At 40.5% G+C, this 17,874-nt stretch overlaps 1 protein-coding gene across 1 annotated transcript; it reads left to right on the top strand.

Moving 5' to 3' along the window:
- The first annotated feature begins 1,831 nt into the window (after window positions 1-1,831).
- On the top strand, window positions 1,832-5,292 carry LOC148401243 (uncharacterized). Its single transcript, XM_088369481.1, has 2 exons — window positions 1,832-4,334; window positions 4,409-5,292. The coding sequence occupies exon 2, from the start codon at window positions 4,492-4,494 to the stop codon at window positions 5,146-5,148; it is 657 nt and encodes a 218-aa protein (XP_088225607.1). The 5' UTR covers window positions 1,832-4,334; window positions 4,409-4,491; the 3' UTR covers window positions 5,149-5,292.
- Window positions 5,293-17,874: the final 12,582 nt, after the last annotated feature.

Below are 17,874 nucleotides of genomic sequence, written 5' to 3'. Positions count from 1 at the left end.
AGTCGATGAATTAAGTGCGAGGTACGACTAATTTGACCGCAAATGCAGCTGTCAATCTATCATGCCAAGTCGAGACTCATTTATTACATATATAACAAAGGTGACCGGATAGGCAAAGTACAAACACAAAAACAAACAACAACTACAAAGCAAGTACATGTTTATTAAGCCCAATTAGGCCTGACCAGCATGGCTGGCGCAGCCACGACGTACAGTGTGCTCTGGGGCTGGTTGTGGGACGTGGGCGTGGATGGTAGGACCGTGGCTTTGCTCCTCTCCTTCGGGGGAGGAACTCCCTTCTTAACCCTAACCCTAACCCTAACCCTAACCCTAACCCCTAACCCTAACCCTAACCCTAACCCCTAACCCTAACCCTAACCCTAACCCTAACCCCTAACCCTAACCTCTAAAGAAAATGGTTGGTTGAATATAAAAACGAAATATTAGTTCAAAAATAGTTCAAAGGGAATAGACAAAGGTAATCCAAGGGTAGGACTTTAAATTAGGTTTTTTTTCCTCAGAGGTGACCAGATCGGGTAAGTACAGTCAAAATCAAACATACAATAAGCACAAACACAAGTTCAAGGTAAAAGAAATATCTTTCTCAAGCCCAAAGTCGTCCGGGCCAACATGGCTGGCGTGTCCGCAATGGGTAGGATACTTTGGAGCTGGTTATGGGTGGCAGGTAAGGATAGGAGGACTGTGCCTTTGCTCCTCTCCTTCGGGGGAGGAACTCTTTAGCGGACCCTCACCCCTAACTTCTAAGAAAGCGGTTGGTTGAATATAAAAACAAGATATGAGGTAAACAGTGATTCAAAGTGAATAGACATAATGTAATCCAAGGGTAGGACTTTAGGTTCCTTTTTTTTCTTCTCTCATTTTTTTCTTCTCCTCTCATTTTTTCCATCTTGCTGGCCGAAGACCTGGGTGGCGCCTCAGCTACTCGGGGGAGGTTCTGGCAGAAGTGCAGTCTCACTTCGCCGTCCTTCGTACCCAATCCAGATTTTATGTGACCTGGTACGGCGAGGTTTACTGGTGAGACATGCGTAGGCCCGTGCCTTCCGTTGCCTTCTATCTAACCGACAGGGTCGGCGGACCCTTTGGGGAAGGTTTAGCGAGTAAAACTCAAAATACCTAACCCTAACCCTAACCCTAACCCTAACCCCTAACCCTAACCCTAACCCTAACCCTAACCCCTAATCCCTAAACCTAACCCTTAATCCCTAGATCTAACCCCTGATCCCTAAACCTAATCCCTAAACCTAACCCTAAACCTAACCCCTAATCCCTAAAAAGAGGAAACTAACCCCTAATCCCTAAACCTAACTCCTAATCCCTAAACCTAACCCCTAACCCCTAATCCCTAACCTTAACCTCTAAAGAAAATGGTTGGTTGAATATAAAAACGAAATATTAGTTCAAAAATAGTTCAAAGGGAATAGACAAAGGTAATCCAAGGGTAGGACTTTAAATTAGGTTTTTTTTCCTCAGAGGTGACCAGATCGGGTAAGTACAGTCAAAATCAAACATACAATAAGCACAAACACAAGTTCAAGGTAAAAGAAATATCTTTCTCAACCCCAACGTCGTCCGGGCCAACATGGCTGGCGTGTCCGCAATGGGTAGGATACTTTGGAGCCGGTTATGGGTGGCAGGTAAGGATAGGAGGACTGTGCCTTTGCTCCTCTCCTTCGGGGGAGGAACTCTTTAGCGGACCCTAACCCCTAACTTCTAAGAAAGCGGTTGGTTGAATATAAAAACAAGATATGAGGTAAACAACAGTCTCACTTCGCCGTCCTTCGTACCCAATCCAGATTTTATGTGACCTGGTACGGCGAGGTTTACTGGTGAGACATGCGTAGGCCCGTGCCTTCCGTTGCCTTCTATCTAACCGACAGGGTCGGCGGACCCTTTGGGGAAGGTTTAGCGAGTAAAACTCAAAATACGTAACCAGCCAGTGCCCTTCGGACATCCCAGTATTACCTTAAGCCAAATTATCGGGTCGCATGCTTTGCGGGCTTTGGTTGAGATGCTCGCATTTCCCATTGCCTTTCCGTGGTATCTCTCTTTTCTTAAATTTTCTCTAACTCTTACTTTCTTGGTAAACAGCTTCTCCCTCCCGTCCCTCCTCCCCTTCTGTCAAGGGTCGGAGAGGGAGAGGACCATGTGTGGGGTCAGAAACCCCAGGGTTTTGGTTGAAATGGTTCCATTTCCCAGTGCCTATCCATGGTCCCTCTCTTTTAGATTTCTCTAATTCTCACTTTCTTGTTATTGGCTAGGATAAAAATGACGCAGAGAGACGAGTTTGGGAGCCTGGTTAGAGCCATCTTTAGCCTCTACAAGTTTCAGTGGAACACATGGAATCGGTGTGAACAGAGAGGTACAACAACTACAACTCAACACCTGAGTCGTCTACAGGACCGACTTGAGAAAGCAGTGACCCCCAGTCAACCTAAGCCGGACACAGCCAAGCGTTTGACCGATATTGCACGTACCTGGGGTGAGTCCGCTTCTCAGATTTTACAGGAGCACTATGAACAAGGGGAGCAATCCCTGAGAAAGAGAATAGGCTCCCTTCCTTTGGTGGATGGATCAAGAGCGTGGCAAGTTGCCCAACGTTGGGTCCTCAGACGCTACCGGGTGGTCAACCCGCAAGTGGGGTCAGCAACAGTGAAAGTGCTGGAATCGCTGGGAATGACAGGACCTCTCCCATTGCTGCCTGGGAGGAGGCGGATGAGACGCCGGGTAAGGAGGCCCAGGAAGAGGGCACCTGAGAAGTCCAGCTCCGCAGTTGAACCAAGTTACCTAAAAAAAGACACTCAACAAGGTGAAGTTAAGAAGATTAAGAAGATTAAGAAAAAGAGAAAGAGAAGTAAGACACTCACCCACCACACTCAACAAGGTGAAGTTAAGAAGATGAAGAAAAAGAAAAAGAGGAGTAGGAAGCTCACCCACCACTCAGGGGAACAGAGGGATGCCCAACACATGGAGGAAGGGAGGGCGCCCCAAACGACTTACCTTGACGAGCAGATGGAGGACTTACCTTCACCGACTCAAGAGGAGAACTCGACAGCTTTCCACGAACCGACGACAGAGACTCTAATGAAGCGCATTGAGGGAATAATGAGGAAATACCAGGAACCTACTGGTCCTAACACGTCAGAAACACCAAGTAGGAGAAGTGAGACACCACGACCGAAATTACTGGAAACAACATCCTTCCAGTCACGTGACACACAAACCGAACCACAATCGATGTACACCAGACACGAACATGAAGGGAATAAGAGGGCAAATTGGTTTTTGTTTCCCCAGAGAAGATGGTTGATTGTAGGTGATTCAAACTTAGCCAAATTGCCGAAAATCGAAGACCGTGAAGTACAAGTGGACTGTTATCCGGGAGCTAAAATCAGCCATGGGATTCACCTACTCAGAAACAGAACTGCGACCTCTCCCAACGTGCTAGGGGTCATTTTATCCTTTGGCCTTAACAATAGAGGTAGGGTCATCCCAATATTCATATCCAAGGAGATAGCCAGATTGCTGGGAGCAGCTAAGGCCACTTTTCCTTATGCTAAAATATTCATTCCTAAAATTAATTATTCCCAATCACTTCCTTTGGAGATCCAAGCCAACCTTAGGGAACTGAATGATATAATAGAGGAAACGGGCCATTCGATTCAACGCTTACCATCAAGACTGTTTACCACAGGACCGGACAACATCCATTGGACAACGGACACGGCTGAAGAGATGTGGACCTTGTGGAAAACCTTTTTTATGCCAAGAAGCCTCCCCCCACTCAAGGAGATAACCCTGACTGATCCAGTGGTCAACCTGTCGACCTCCTTTAGTTTGACGAAAGATCATAGGGAGCTTCTGGGGAAGGGGCTTACATTCGTCCCCACCGCAACCATGATGACGGATCAGAGAAAGATCACCAAGGCCCATGTGCGACAGTACCATAGAAGGTTAAAACTAGACTCTTATTTTGGAACTTCAACGACGGCAGCACCACCCAAATTCCAGTCGGCTTCAATGTGGGAGCCCAAGGATGATGAAGTACCTAGGGAGATGAAAGTATTAATACACAAAGACAGAGCGGTCCTAAAACAAGTGGAAGTCCCAAGAGAGATGCCAAATTTGACAGAGGGCGAAAGAAGAGCCCTGGACGAATTAAGTTCGGCAGAGGAATTGATTATTAAGCCAGCAGATAAAGGGTCAGCGGTGGTCATTATGGACCGGAAAAATTACGTGAGAGAGGCTCATCGACAACTTCGCAATACGGAGTATTACCATTCGATCCAAAAACCGATTTATCCGGATACAGAAAAGTTAGTCCACACAATATTAGATCAAATGAGAAAAGAGCACCACATTACTAAAAAACAATTCTTGTATTTAACAGGAGCGTCCCCGTCACGTCCGAGATACTTTTATCTCCTACCCAAGATTCATAAAGACCCGGCATCGTGGCCCTGGCCCTATGAAATGCCGCCAGGACGTCCCATCGTATCAGATTGTAGTAGCGAATCCTACGGCTCGGCTGAGCTAGTAGATTATTACTTGAATCCCTTGTCAATTCTACATCCGAGTTACATCAAAGATACTAATGATTTTGTTTCAAAAGTACGGACCTTGACCTTGCCACAGACCTGTTGGTTGTTTTCCATGGATGTTGAAAACTTGTATACTAATATTGAAACTGCTAAGGGTTTAGAGGCGGTACGCAATGTTTTGGCACGTAATCCGATTGTGGGCCGCCCGGATGAACACATTTTGGCATTGCTGGAACTCAATCTGACTAAGAATGATTTTCAATTTGACAATGAGTATTTTTTACAGGTCAAGGGGACAGCAATGGGGAAACGTTTCTCTCCAGCCTATGCCAATATCTATATGGCTGAATGGGAGGAGAACGCCTTGACACAGTGCTCTAAGAAACCTATAGCTTACCTGAGGTTCTTAGATGATATTTGGGGAATTTGGGGAGATTCTAGGGAAGAATTTGACGTGTTTCTTAAAACCGTAAATGGCCACCACCCTTCAATTAAGCTGACGGCACAGATTAGCGAGAGGGAAATAAATTTTCTTGACACAACTACATATAACTACATATTGTGTGTCTTTGGCATGTGGAGAAATTGACAATAAAGCTGACTTTGACTTTGACTTTGATAAGGGACCGGAATTTCATACAACAGGGGTACTTGATGTCAGAGTATTTTTTAAATCCACAGATACTCATGCGCTACTACACCAAAAGAGTTTTCACCCTAGACACACGTTTGGGGGTTTGGTTTATTCACAACTCTTGAGATTCGGGAGGATTTGCACTCGCACAGAAGATAGGGAAGAAGCGACCAAAGTCTTGTTCAGGTCATTACAACAACGAGGTTATTCTCGGTCATTTCTTCGCACGATTAAGCTACAGACAAGGAAAAAAGGAAGAAGAGGGGACACTCAGGGGGTTAAAAAGATGGTACTTCCTCTAATTTCGACTTACAACTCTTACACAGTCAATGTTCACAGAAAAATTAAACAGAATTTGGAAGCGTCGGCGCTGACTGACCTGAAGGCGAAACATAAGGTGGTTTCAGCCTTCAAAAGGAATCCAAATTTAAAAGATTTGTTGGTTAGCACTAAAATGAAAAGTGGGTCCTCTCGTGCAGCCAGGAGATCAATAGGAGTGATAACAGACTCTCAGAAGAAAGAACATTTCTTCACACAGACGGGTAAGGCCTTGTCTACGCGGAATGCGGTCTACTGTATGAGCTGTCGGTTGTGTGGAGTTATGTATGTGGGACAGACTCGAAATGATGTCAGAAGCAGACTGCATTCGCACCGCTATAGCATCACACATAACCAGAAGCGTAACACTCATGTAGTACGCCATTTCCGCCTGCACGGGTTACGTAACTTGAGAATACGGATTTTGGAAAACTGTGCGGGCTGGACACAAAGGGATAGGGAAAACGCGGAAATGAGATGGGTCAAGCGGCTGAAAACTAAATATCCACTGGGACTCAATTTAACAACAACGGAAACGGAAAACACTTGAATATCTGGGTTAAAATGAAAATTCTAGGGTTAGAGTTTACACGTTTAAGAAAATTTAAAGGGAATGCCCTCCCAAAACGATATATAGAAATTAGGGAAAATAAGAGAGAGTAATAGAAGGCAGCAGGCTTTGATGTCTATTCATATGCAAATGAGTTAGGAAGTCATAAAATTTTATGATCTATTGATGTTGATTTATGACGTGTTTTATTGGGGGTCATAAATTCATTAGCGGGTTGGTGGCATCAAGATGGCGCCAGTCGTGACGGCGCCATCTTTGACTGTCGCCATTTTGGTTTGCCGGCGCCATTTTTAAGATGTGGATATGTATGGGCATGTATTTTTATGAATCAAGACAGGTGGAGCACCTGTGCTAGCTTTGCTAACAGCCCTCTGAGCTACCTTTGCATCCGGCCCGTACGTGTGAGACTGAAGGGGAGCCTTTTTGTTGAGAAGGCGAAGGGGAGGGGGGTGTTTGTGATAGGGTGGGGGGTTTGTGACAGGAGGCAACATTATAGGTGTCAAAGTTGGCTGGAAGAGAGTCGCATATAATTTGAGAATCAATAGCTCAGCCAAAGTTATCTGAAAGCGAGAGACGCATGTAATTTGGTAAACATTGGTTTAGAGGATCAAGGGGGTTTTGTTGAGAAAATCACACTGTTACAAGTCACAAGTTATCTGTAATGTAATTTGACAAACAATCTTTTATGTTAAGATTTATGGTAGTTTTTATTGGGGGTCATAAATTCTTTAGTCCTTTTAAGTTAAGATGTATGGTATTTTTTATTTGAGGGGTTATAAAATCTTACGATCCATTGATGTTAAGATTTATGACGTTTTTTATTTGGGGTGGGGCAAGGTTGGGGGCATCAAGATGGCGCCAGTTGTGACGGCGCCATCTTTGACTGTCGCCATTTTGGTTTGCTGGCGCTATTTTTAGATGTGGATATGTATGGGTATGTATTTTTATGAATCAAAACAGGTGCAGCACCTGAGCTAGCTTTGCTAACAGCCCTCTGAGCTACCTTTGCTTCCGGCCCGTGCGTGTGAGATTGAAGGGACCCTTTTTGTTGAGAAGCCGAAGGGGAGGGGGTGTTTGTGACAGAGTGGGGGGTCACGAGAGGGAGGGGGTGTTTGTGATAGAGTGGCGGGGTCACGAGAGGGAGGGGGTGTTTGTGACAGAGGCGGCATTACAGGTGCCAAAGTTGTCTGGAAGAGAGTCGCATATAATTTGAGAAACAATAGTTCAGCCAAAGTTATCTGAAAGCGAGACGCATGTAGTGTCAAACTCAAGGCCTGAGGGCCAGATGCATGATTTTATGCGGCCCCCGAAGACAAATTGTGCTTTTTATTCATGTGTCATTACTCGAATTGCAATTTGTCTTCACTTTTAATAATATTTTATTTTTAAATATTAGACCAGTTTTTATTTGTCTGATTTGAAAGCGAGTTACTTGTCAGTTTGTTTTGGAGCTTTTACTCTATATAATATGAGGTGCTCACGCATTTATTTGGGTATGACAGTCATACCGGTCCTCCGAAAGAAGCTATGACTACACTGCGGCCCGTGAACAAATGAGTTTGACCCCCCTGGTACAAGGGATAGCCTTCTCATTGTTCAGTCACGTATCTTAAATCATGCTTTTCCTCCTTTGAAGCGACTATGTACTTCAAACCCAAACGGCACCGTTTTATAGGGAAAAAACTTGTTGAATCTATTTGTTTTCGACATAATACTACCGCAATCATCTTAAATTTGTTCAGTTTATCAATCCCTTCCATTGTTTATCCTGCAAATGAATCACGTGAATAATGGGTTATTCAAACTTTAACGTTCATAATCCACCTGTTCCCAATTTGTTTGGAGTCTGTATGTTATTGTTCTAATTTTTTACATTTAATACTCTCCCACCTATTTGATCCTATCTTGTGAAGGTCTACAGTTTATTATAAGCTATTTTGAAACTCTTCACACTTGTTACCAGGGCTTGGCTCCATCTCATGATGTTGTCTCCCATTCACTTCATTTCTGCCGAGCTGCTTCTTCTCCTCCGTCCAGCATGTTGAAGACTTAAAAACCATCAAATCTGAAAACACTTAAAATCTCACAATTCCCACCTTTGTTTTTTTTTTTGTTTGTTTTTCTTTTTTTTTTCTACCTCCCCCCTTTTGACACATTCTAAAAAATGTGTCACAATGGTTATAAAGTAAAAATAACAATGTCCATGGTGACATACCCATCGCCAGCTGGACTTCGGTGTACCTCCAGATGCCATCCTAGCCTGGAATCACCAATTCTCAGTCCCTGAAACTCGACTGGCAGCATCTCACATGGCTGTATGAACAAAAGCCACCACCCACCTGTAGCTGTGCATGCAGCTCTCCGTACAATAAACATCCATAATACCAAAAAATAAAATTCATAATGATAAAAATAATCCAGACACGGGCGCATGTCAAATGCATGAAATAGAAAATTGGAGCCTGCCGAGCCTGTCATGAAACCGATCACATTTACAAACTCATTATGAAAAGTAAGGGGTTAGTTGTTAATGCATGTTCACAGACACGACACAAAATTCTCCAAGACTGCAGTTGACAACCTGCAAAGTAAAGCAAGTTTAACAAATAAAGCACAATCTGCTCCCTGGGTTGCTGTTAGAGGCTGCAATACAATTAGGTAAAACATCAAAACATAGCAAGTCATCACAAATTCCGTCACATACATTTCGTCTCACTGTCAGGTAAGTCCAGAGTTGTTGTCATACACTGTCTTGGCTCAGAGTCTTGATTGTCAATGCTGGTATAGTCACGTCTGGTCATAATCTTGAAATGGGCCTTCTCCATTGAAGTCTTTTGTTGTCAATGGTGCCCCAGAGTAATCCTAAAGCCATATTTAGTCCAAAATGAGCCCTGATCAATCTTGCTTTTTCAAATCTGTACTATCTTTATATTTTTCAGGTGAGAGGAATGTTATCCTCTGCTGTGATCACATCACCCCATCCTTGAATCATGTTAACCATTCACAATAGACAAACCCCATCCCAAGTACAGACTTGACATTCACACAGCATTACAGACAAACTGTCATCCCACAACACACACATAAAACATACAATATTAAATTGTAAAAAGAACCCTCCCTATGCAAAATTTTCTCCTCAATTAAAATTTCCCTTTTTTATTTTAAATCCAAAATTAATATCTAATTGTCTGGTCTCCTGTCCTCACATCGTTTGCCAATATGCATAATACTGGAACATGATTGAACTCCCCATTTAGTTTGCTCACATCTCACACTTAGACTATTTGACACTTTGTGTTGAGCTGTAACTTCAATATTCCCACCTTCCCATATTTCTTCCACTAAACAGTTCCATTTTGCTTTCAGTTTAAATTCATCCCTCCAAATAACTACCTCTGGCAAAGAACCCAAAATTTTTTTAGAGCACTCCCTTTTACTGTTACCTTGTTCCTTCATTCATCTCCTCACAAGCATTACTGACCCTCTTAAGAAATAATGATACTGAAAATAATGTTTAAAAAATATACACAGCTTCCTCCCGCCACTTACACTATAACCTTGGATTATCGTTCTCATTTTTGTTAATGCCAATTCTTAGAATTAAAAAGAAATACTTACTCTTGATAATTGAGTCACGCTATATCACAAATTTTGAAAACCTTCTTCCATGTTCCCCCTTTGTACCTATCAAAACCAATTAGAAATATTTTTGCTATCATGATCATCATTGTGGCCCTCACACTTATTGTTCTTGTATTTTAAATAGGCAATTTTTGTACATTTGAAGCCCTTTGAGACTTACTTGTGGGCTATATCAATTTGAATTGCCTTGACTTTATTATTATTCAACTTCTTCTGTATTCCTCTTCCTTTTATTTTAATCTTAACTACTTCCACATAATTCATCTGATTTACTCCATTACACTTTTAACCTCCTAGATTCAAATTCAAATTTCACATCCTCACTTCCAACATTGTGGTAAAATTTTGCAAAGTTTCATTTTTTCCCTTCTAATTTCTTCTAGTTTTCCTTTTTTCTTCTTTTTCTTTTTTTCCACTGACTCAACTCATTTCAATTTTTTTAACTGTTCATCTTATGCCTACCGATTCCAAAACTCCCCACTCCCCAAATTTCAAATTTTCAACTTTAAAATTCACGCCCAATTTTACAAAATTCTTTCTACATTTTTATCAATTTTCTGACCAATTCAACACGTTCCAAATTTAAACATAATCTTGTAGCTTTCCCCGATTTTTTATTCAGCCTCTTCGCCTTCACACGCAATTTCTACGGAAATTAATAATTCTAGTTATTATTGTTAATCATCCGTGGCCCTCGTAAGGACAAGCCGCATCAGTAATGGATGGATGGATGGATTGTTAATCCTAACCCCAAATGCCTATCATAAATTGCCATTTAAATCAATTGTCGCAAGGGTCATGTCAATGTATTTGTTATTTAAAGCCCTACTGTATTCTTTTTTAATTAAGTAGTGCCCTGTATTACTATTTTGCTGACTATCCAGAATTCCGACTTTCTTATGGCCCCTCACCCCTTCAAGCTGAAATATGCATCCTATAAATCAGTCGCAGTTGATGTGTAATTAAATTCTGTTGTTTTGATAAAGGTCAATTAAGTTTAGCAATTCAGCCTTCTGTTGCCCGAATCCAAATTTTCACTGGTCCAATTATAAAATTTCATTATTTCAGTTAGATTAATTTTGTCTTGGAAATGCTAAGTTACATATAAAAATTTATGATTCAAATTATTTAATTTCTATTGATCATTGTCCACTTTGCAAAGTTTCTGATCACGCTGTCGTATAATTTGTCAGTGCATCTTCACTGACCATATCTATGTATTTTGTTTTTTATCCCCGTTTCAGTGTCAATAAGCAGCCTTATTATTCCCTCTTTTATCAAAACTCCTCAGTTAAGTCTGCCCCAGCACCCAAACACACTTCCATCCCTTTTGTCCCATACTCCACCAACTTTGTAATGCTTCAGCAGTCTTTAGCAATGTGTCCAGTTTGACTTCATGTGACTCGTGCAAGTCTTTAGCAGCCTCTCCTCTTAGATTCTCATGATGATGATTCAGGGGCTGGACCGTCCGCCCTTATCAAATGCTTTTTTTTTTTTTTTTGAGTAATCCATCCACCCTACCCATTAACACGGCTAAAATCCTCGTTTCAGTGTTTATCATCAAATAAAGTTCCGAAAGCCTTTATAATAAACTGTAATGTAATTTAACAATCTACCAACATGGTTGTATATGCGGTGAATGTTATTGTTCAATCTATAGGTCATACAGCGCCTGTGTTCCAACTATGACACTCCTCCTTGGTTTACCATCTCATAAATTATTGTTGTCAGCAGCGCTAAATGATAGTGCTTGAAAGTGAATGTCTTATCGCCCAATTTAAAACACATGCCACATTTGAGCGAGTATTTATTCATTTATTTGCCATCCTCATGTTAGCTGGCATGTGTCAGAATTAAAATGTAATTTTGCTTTTAATTTTAAGTCTTTCAAAATTGCTATATCCTTACTGCACCGAGATAAACTGTTAAATATATCTTTAAAAACAAACAAAAACAATCTATGCTCCTGCACAGACTCTTAAAAGTGGCACCCAAATGCCAGATTACAAATCCAACCTCCTCCTTCACTCTCACATTTTTGATAAAACAGCACATACGAAATAATGGCCTGCAAATTAAATATAATGTCGTTGCTCTGGTCCCTCTAAACATGTAACTAGGATTTGGACAATTATTAACCCCCATCAATTATCTCCTCACTAAATTCCTAGCCTGTTAACCTATCTGCATAAAGAAGACATGTACAATGCAGGGGATAAGAGAATAACAAGGAACACCTTAACAATAAACACAAGGAAAGCCTAACAATAAACAAAATAAACCCAAACCACAATCAAAACCAAATAAAATCGGCCCATGACCTATGTAGACCAACACAGTACTCCAAATATTTCCCCATTAAAAATTTAAGCCTTTTTGTGTAGAGCACCATTGATTTCTAATCATTGACCTAATTTTATCCTTAATTTAATCCCAATCGCGAATGCCCCCTACTTAATACTTTACCTGGTGTTCTTTTAATAAAAAGTGCCCCCTTGCTATGTCGTTTTTATTTGTTGTTTTTAACTCTAAGTGATTCAAATCTTTGACTTATCCTTACATGTGTCCTTGTATAGTCTTATGTCATAACCAATCAATAATTCCTCCTAAATTTAAAATCTGCAATCATAATTTAATTTTATCCAATTTTACAATGTATGTTCTCTCTTACTCTCACATTTTTATGAGGGCTGGGCACTTTCCTTGTTGGACGAGTTTCTACCCACAACCCTCAGATTATTGATTGATAGTAAGATGATGAGTGTGCGCAACTGATAGGATACAAAATGTTAATAGGAAGATTTGGGGTGTAAGGAACAAATACTACACATGAAGACTGATAACACGAAGATAGTTTTGTGAAATTTGTGTCCCAGTGTGTTCTGCCCTAGCGCATGGCACAAGTCCTGAACTGAGTCCTTGTACTCTACTGGCTGCCTCAAAATCAACAGAGGACTGTCCCTGGTCATGAGACACCTTTGACCTTTGGGAGAACAACAGGAACTATTATCATGCTTGAAGGGGGCAAGCACGGCTCTTCACAGGACAAGAACCATACAGTCGGTGGAATACACACAGTCGCAGATCAAAAAAAAAAAAAAAAAAGGACTGAAAGAACAAAGACAAGATGGATGCATTTGAGAATGGCGGACGGTCCAGCCCCTGAATCATCATCATGAGAATCTAAGAGGAGAGGCTGCTAAAGACTTGCACGAGTCACATGAAGTCAAACTGGACACATTGCTAAAGACTGCTGAAGCATTACAAAGTTGGTGGAGTATGGGACAAAAGGGATGGAAGTGTGTTTGGGTGCTGGGGCAGACTTAACTGAGGAGTTTTGATAAAAGAGGGAATAATAAGGCTGCTTATTGACACTGAAACGGGGATAAAAAACAAAATACATAGATATGGTCAGTGAAGATGCACTGACAAATTATACGACAGCGTGATCAGAAACTTTGCAAAGTGGACAATGATCAATAGAAATTAAATAATTTGAATCATAAATTTTTATATGTAACTTAGCATTTCCAAGACAAAATTAATCTAACTGAAATAATGAAATTTTATAATTGGACCAGTGAAAATTTGGATTCGGGCAACAGAAGGCTGAATTGCTAAACTTAATTGACCTTTATCAAAACAACAGAATTTAATTACACATCAACTGCGACTGATTTATAGGATGCATATTTCAGCTTGAAGGGGTGAGGGGCCATAAGAAAGTCGGAATTCTGGATAGTCAGCAAAATAGTAATACAGGGCACTACTTAATTAAAAAAGAATACAGTAGGGCTTTAAATAACAAATACATTGACATGACCCTTGCGACAATTGATTTAAATGGCAATTTATGATAGGCATTTGGGGTTAGGATTAACAATCCATCCATCCATCCATTACTGATGCGGCTTGTCCTTACGAGGGCCACGGATGATTAACAATAATAACTAGAATTATTAATTTCCGTAGAAATTGCGTGTGAAGGCGAAGAGGCTGAATAAAAAATCGGGGAAAGCTACAAGATTATGTTTAAATTTGGAACGTGTTGAATTGGTCAGAAAATTGATAAAAATATAGAAAGAATTTTGTAAAATTGGGCGTGAATTTTAAAGTTGAAAATTTGAAATTTGGGGAGTGGGGAGTTTTGGAATCGGTAGGCATAAGATGAACAGTTAAAAAAATTGAAATGAGTTGAGTCAGTGGAAAAAAAGAAAAAGAAGAAAAAAGGAAAACTAGAAGAAATTAGAAGGGAAAAAATGAAACTTTGCAAAATTTTACCACAATGTTGGAAGTGAGGATGTGAAATTTGAATTTGAATCTAGGAGGTTAAAAGTGTAATGGAGTAAATCAGATGAATTATGTGGAAGTAGTTAAGATTAAAATAAAAGGAAGAGGAATACAGAAGAAGTTGAATAATAATAAAGTCAAGGCAATTCAAATTGATATAGCCCACAAGTAAGTCTCAAAGGGCTTCAAATGTACAAAAATTGCCTATTTAAAATACAAGAACAATAAGTGTGAGGGCCACAATGATGATCATGATAGCAAAAATATTTCTAATTGGTTTTGATAGGTACAAAGGGGGAACATGGAAGAAGGTTTTCAAAATTTGTGATATAGCGTGACTCAATTATCAAGAGTAAGTATTTCTTTTTAATTCTAAGAATTGGCATTAACAAAAATGAGAACGATAATCCAAGGTTATAGTGTAAGTGGCGGGAGGAAGCTGTGTATATTTTTTAAACATTATTTTCAGTATCATTATTTCTTAAGAGGGTCAGTAATGCTTGTGAGGAGATGAATGAAGGAACAAGGTAACAGTAAAAGGGAGTGCTCTAAAAAAATTTTGGGTTCTTTGCCAGAGGTAGTTATTTGGAGGGATGAATTTAAACTGAAAGCAAAATGGAACTGTTTAGTGGAAGAAATATGGGAAGGTGGGAATATTGAAGTTACAGCTCAACACAAAGTGTCAAATAGTCTAAGTGTGAGATGTGAGCAAACTAAATGGGGAGTTCAATCATGTTCCAGTATTATGCATATTGGCAAACGATGTGAGGACAGGAGACCAGACAATTAGATATTAATTTTGGATTTAAAATAAAAAAGGGAAATTTTAATTGAGGAGAAAATTTTGCATAGGGAGGGTTCTTTTTACAATTTAATATTGTATGTTTTATGTGTGTGTTGTGGGATGACAGTTTGTCTGTAATGCTGTGTGAATGTCAAGTCTGTACTTGGGATGGGGTTTGTCTATTGTGAATGGTTAACATGATTCAAGGATGGGGTGATGTGATCACAGCAGAGGATAACATTCCTCTCACCTGAAAAATATAAAGATAGTACAGATTTGAAAAAGCAAGATTGATCAGGGCTCATTTTGGACTAAATATGGCTTTAGGATTACTCTGGGGCACCATTGACAACAAAAGACTTCAATGGAGAAGGCCCATTTCAAGATTATGACCAGACGTGACTATACCAGCATTGACAATCAAGACTCTGAGCCAAGACAGTGTATGACAACAACTCTGGACTTACCTGACAGTGAGACGAAATGTATGTGACGGAATTTGTGATGACTTGCTATGTTTTGATGTTTTACCTAATTGTATTGCAGCCTCTAACAGCAACCCAGGGAGCAGATTGTGCTTTATTTGTTAAACTTGCTTTACTTTGCAGGTTGTCAACTGCAGTCTTGGAGAATTTTGTGTCGTGTCTGTGAACATGCATTAACAACTAACCCCTTACTTTTCATAATGAGTTTGTAAATGTGATCGGTTTCATGACAGGCTCGGCAGGCTCCAATTTTCTATTTCATGCATTTGACATGCGCCCGTGTCTGGATTATTTTTATCATTATGAATTTTATTTTTTGGTATTATGGATGTTTATTGTACGGAGAGCTGCATGCACAGCTACAGGTGGGTGGTGGCTTTTGTTCATACAGCCATGTGAGATGCTGCCAGTCGAGTTTCAGGGACTGAGAATTGGTGATTCCAGGCTAGGATGGCATCTGGAGGTACACCGAAGTCCAGCTGGCGATGGGTATGTCACCATGGACATTGTTATTTTTACTTTATAACCATTGTGACACATTTTTTAGAATGTGTCAAAAGGGGGGAGGTAGAAAAAAAAAAGAAAAACAAACAAAAAAAAAAACAAAGGTGGGAATTGTGAGATTTTAAGTGTTTTCAGATTTGATGGTTTTTAAGTCTTCAACATGCTGGACGGAGGAGAAGAAGCAGCTCGGCAGAAATGAAGTGAATGGGAGACAACATCATGAGATGGAGCCAAGCCCTGGTAACAAGTGTGAAGAGTTTCAAAATAGCTTATAATAAACTGTAGACCTTCACAAGATAGGATCAAATAGGTGGGAGAGTATTAAATGTAAAAAATTAGAACAATAACATACAGACTCCAAACAAATTGGGAACAGGTGGATTATGAACGTTAAAGTTTGAATAACCCATTATTCACGTGATTCATTTGCAGGATAAACAATGGAAGGGATTGATAAACTGAACAAATTTAAGATGATTGCGGTAGTATTATGTCGAAAACAAATAGATTCAACAAGTTTTTTCCCTATAAAACGGTGCCGTTTGGGTTTGAAGTACATAGTCGCTTCAAAGGAGGAAAAGCATGATTTAAGATACGTGACTGAACAATGAGAAGGCTATCCCTTGTACCAGGGGGGTCAAACTCATTTGTTCACGGGCCGCAGTGTAGTCATAGCTTCTTTCGGAGGACCGGTATGACTGTCATACCCAAATAAATGCGTGAGCACCTCATATTATATAGAGTAAAAGCTCCAAAACAAACTGACAAGTAACTCGCTTTCAAATCAGACAAATAAAAACTGGTCTAATATTTAAAAATAAAATATTATTAAAAGTGAAGACAAATTGCAATTCGAGTAATGACACATGAATAAAAAGCACAATTTGTCTTCGGGGGCCGCATAAAATCATGCATCTGGCCCTCAGGCCTTGAGTTTGACACTACATGCGTCTCGCTTTCAGATAACTTTGGCTGAACTATTGTTTCTCAAATTATATGCGACTCTCTTCCAGACAACTTTGGCACCTGTAATGCCGCCTCTGTCACAAACACCCCCTCCCTCTCGTGACCCCGCCACTCTATCACAAACACCCCCTCCCTCTCGTGACCCCCCACTCTGTCACAAACACCCCCTCCCCTTCGGCTTCTCAACAAAAAGGGTCCCTTCAATCTCACACGCACGGGCCGGAAGCAAAGGTAGCTCAGAGGGCTGTTAGCAAAGCTAGCTCAGGTGCTGCACCTGTTTTGATTCATAAAAATACATACCCATACATATCCACATCTAAAAATAGCGCCAGCAAACCAAAATGGCGACAGTCAAAGATGGCGCCGTCACAACTGGCGCCATCTTGATGCCCCCAACCTTGCCCCACCCCAAATAAAAAACGTCATAAATCTTAACATCAATGGATCGTAAGATTTTATAACCCCTCAAATAAAAAATACCATACATCTTAACTTAAAAGGACTAAAGAATTTATGACCCCCAATAAAAACTACCATAAATCTTAACATAAAAGATTGTTTGTCAAATTACATTACAGATAACTTGTGACTTGTAACAGTGTGATTTTCTCAACAAAACCCCCTTGATCCTCTAAACCAATGTTTACCAAATTACATGCGTCTCTCGCTTTCAGATAACTTTGGCTGAGCTATTGATTCTCAAATTATATGCGACTCTCTTCCAGCCAACTTTGACACCTATAATGTTGCCTCCTGTCACAAACCCCCCACCCTATCACAAACACCCCCCTCCCCTTCGCCTTCTCAACAAAAAGGCTCCCCTTCAGTCTCACACGTACGGGCCGGATGCAAAGGTAGCTCAGAGGGCTGTTAGCAAAGCTAGCACAGGTGCTCCACCTGTCTTGATTCATAAAAATACATGCCCATACATATCCACATCTTAAAAATGGCGCCGGCAAACCAAAATGGCGACAGTCAAAGATGGCGCCGTCACGACTGGCGCCATCTTGATGCCACCAACCCGCTAATGAATTTATGACCCCCAATAAAACACGTCATAAATCAACATCAATAGATCATAAAATTTTATGACTTCCTAACTCATTTGCATATGAATA

This window comes from Syngnathus floridae, chromosome 2, assembly GCF_059516105.1.
Source record: "Syngnathus floridae isolate MCC-2025c chromosome 2, RoL_Sflo_1.0, whole genome shotgun sequence".
In the NCBI taxonomy this organism is placed as follows: domain Eukaryota; kingdom Metazoa; phylum Chordata; class Actinopteri; order Syngnathiformes; family Syngnathidae; genus Syngnathus; species Syngnathus floridae.
This window is presented reverse-complemented; position numbering and strand designations above follow the sequence as displayed.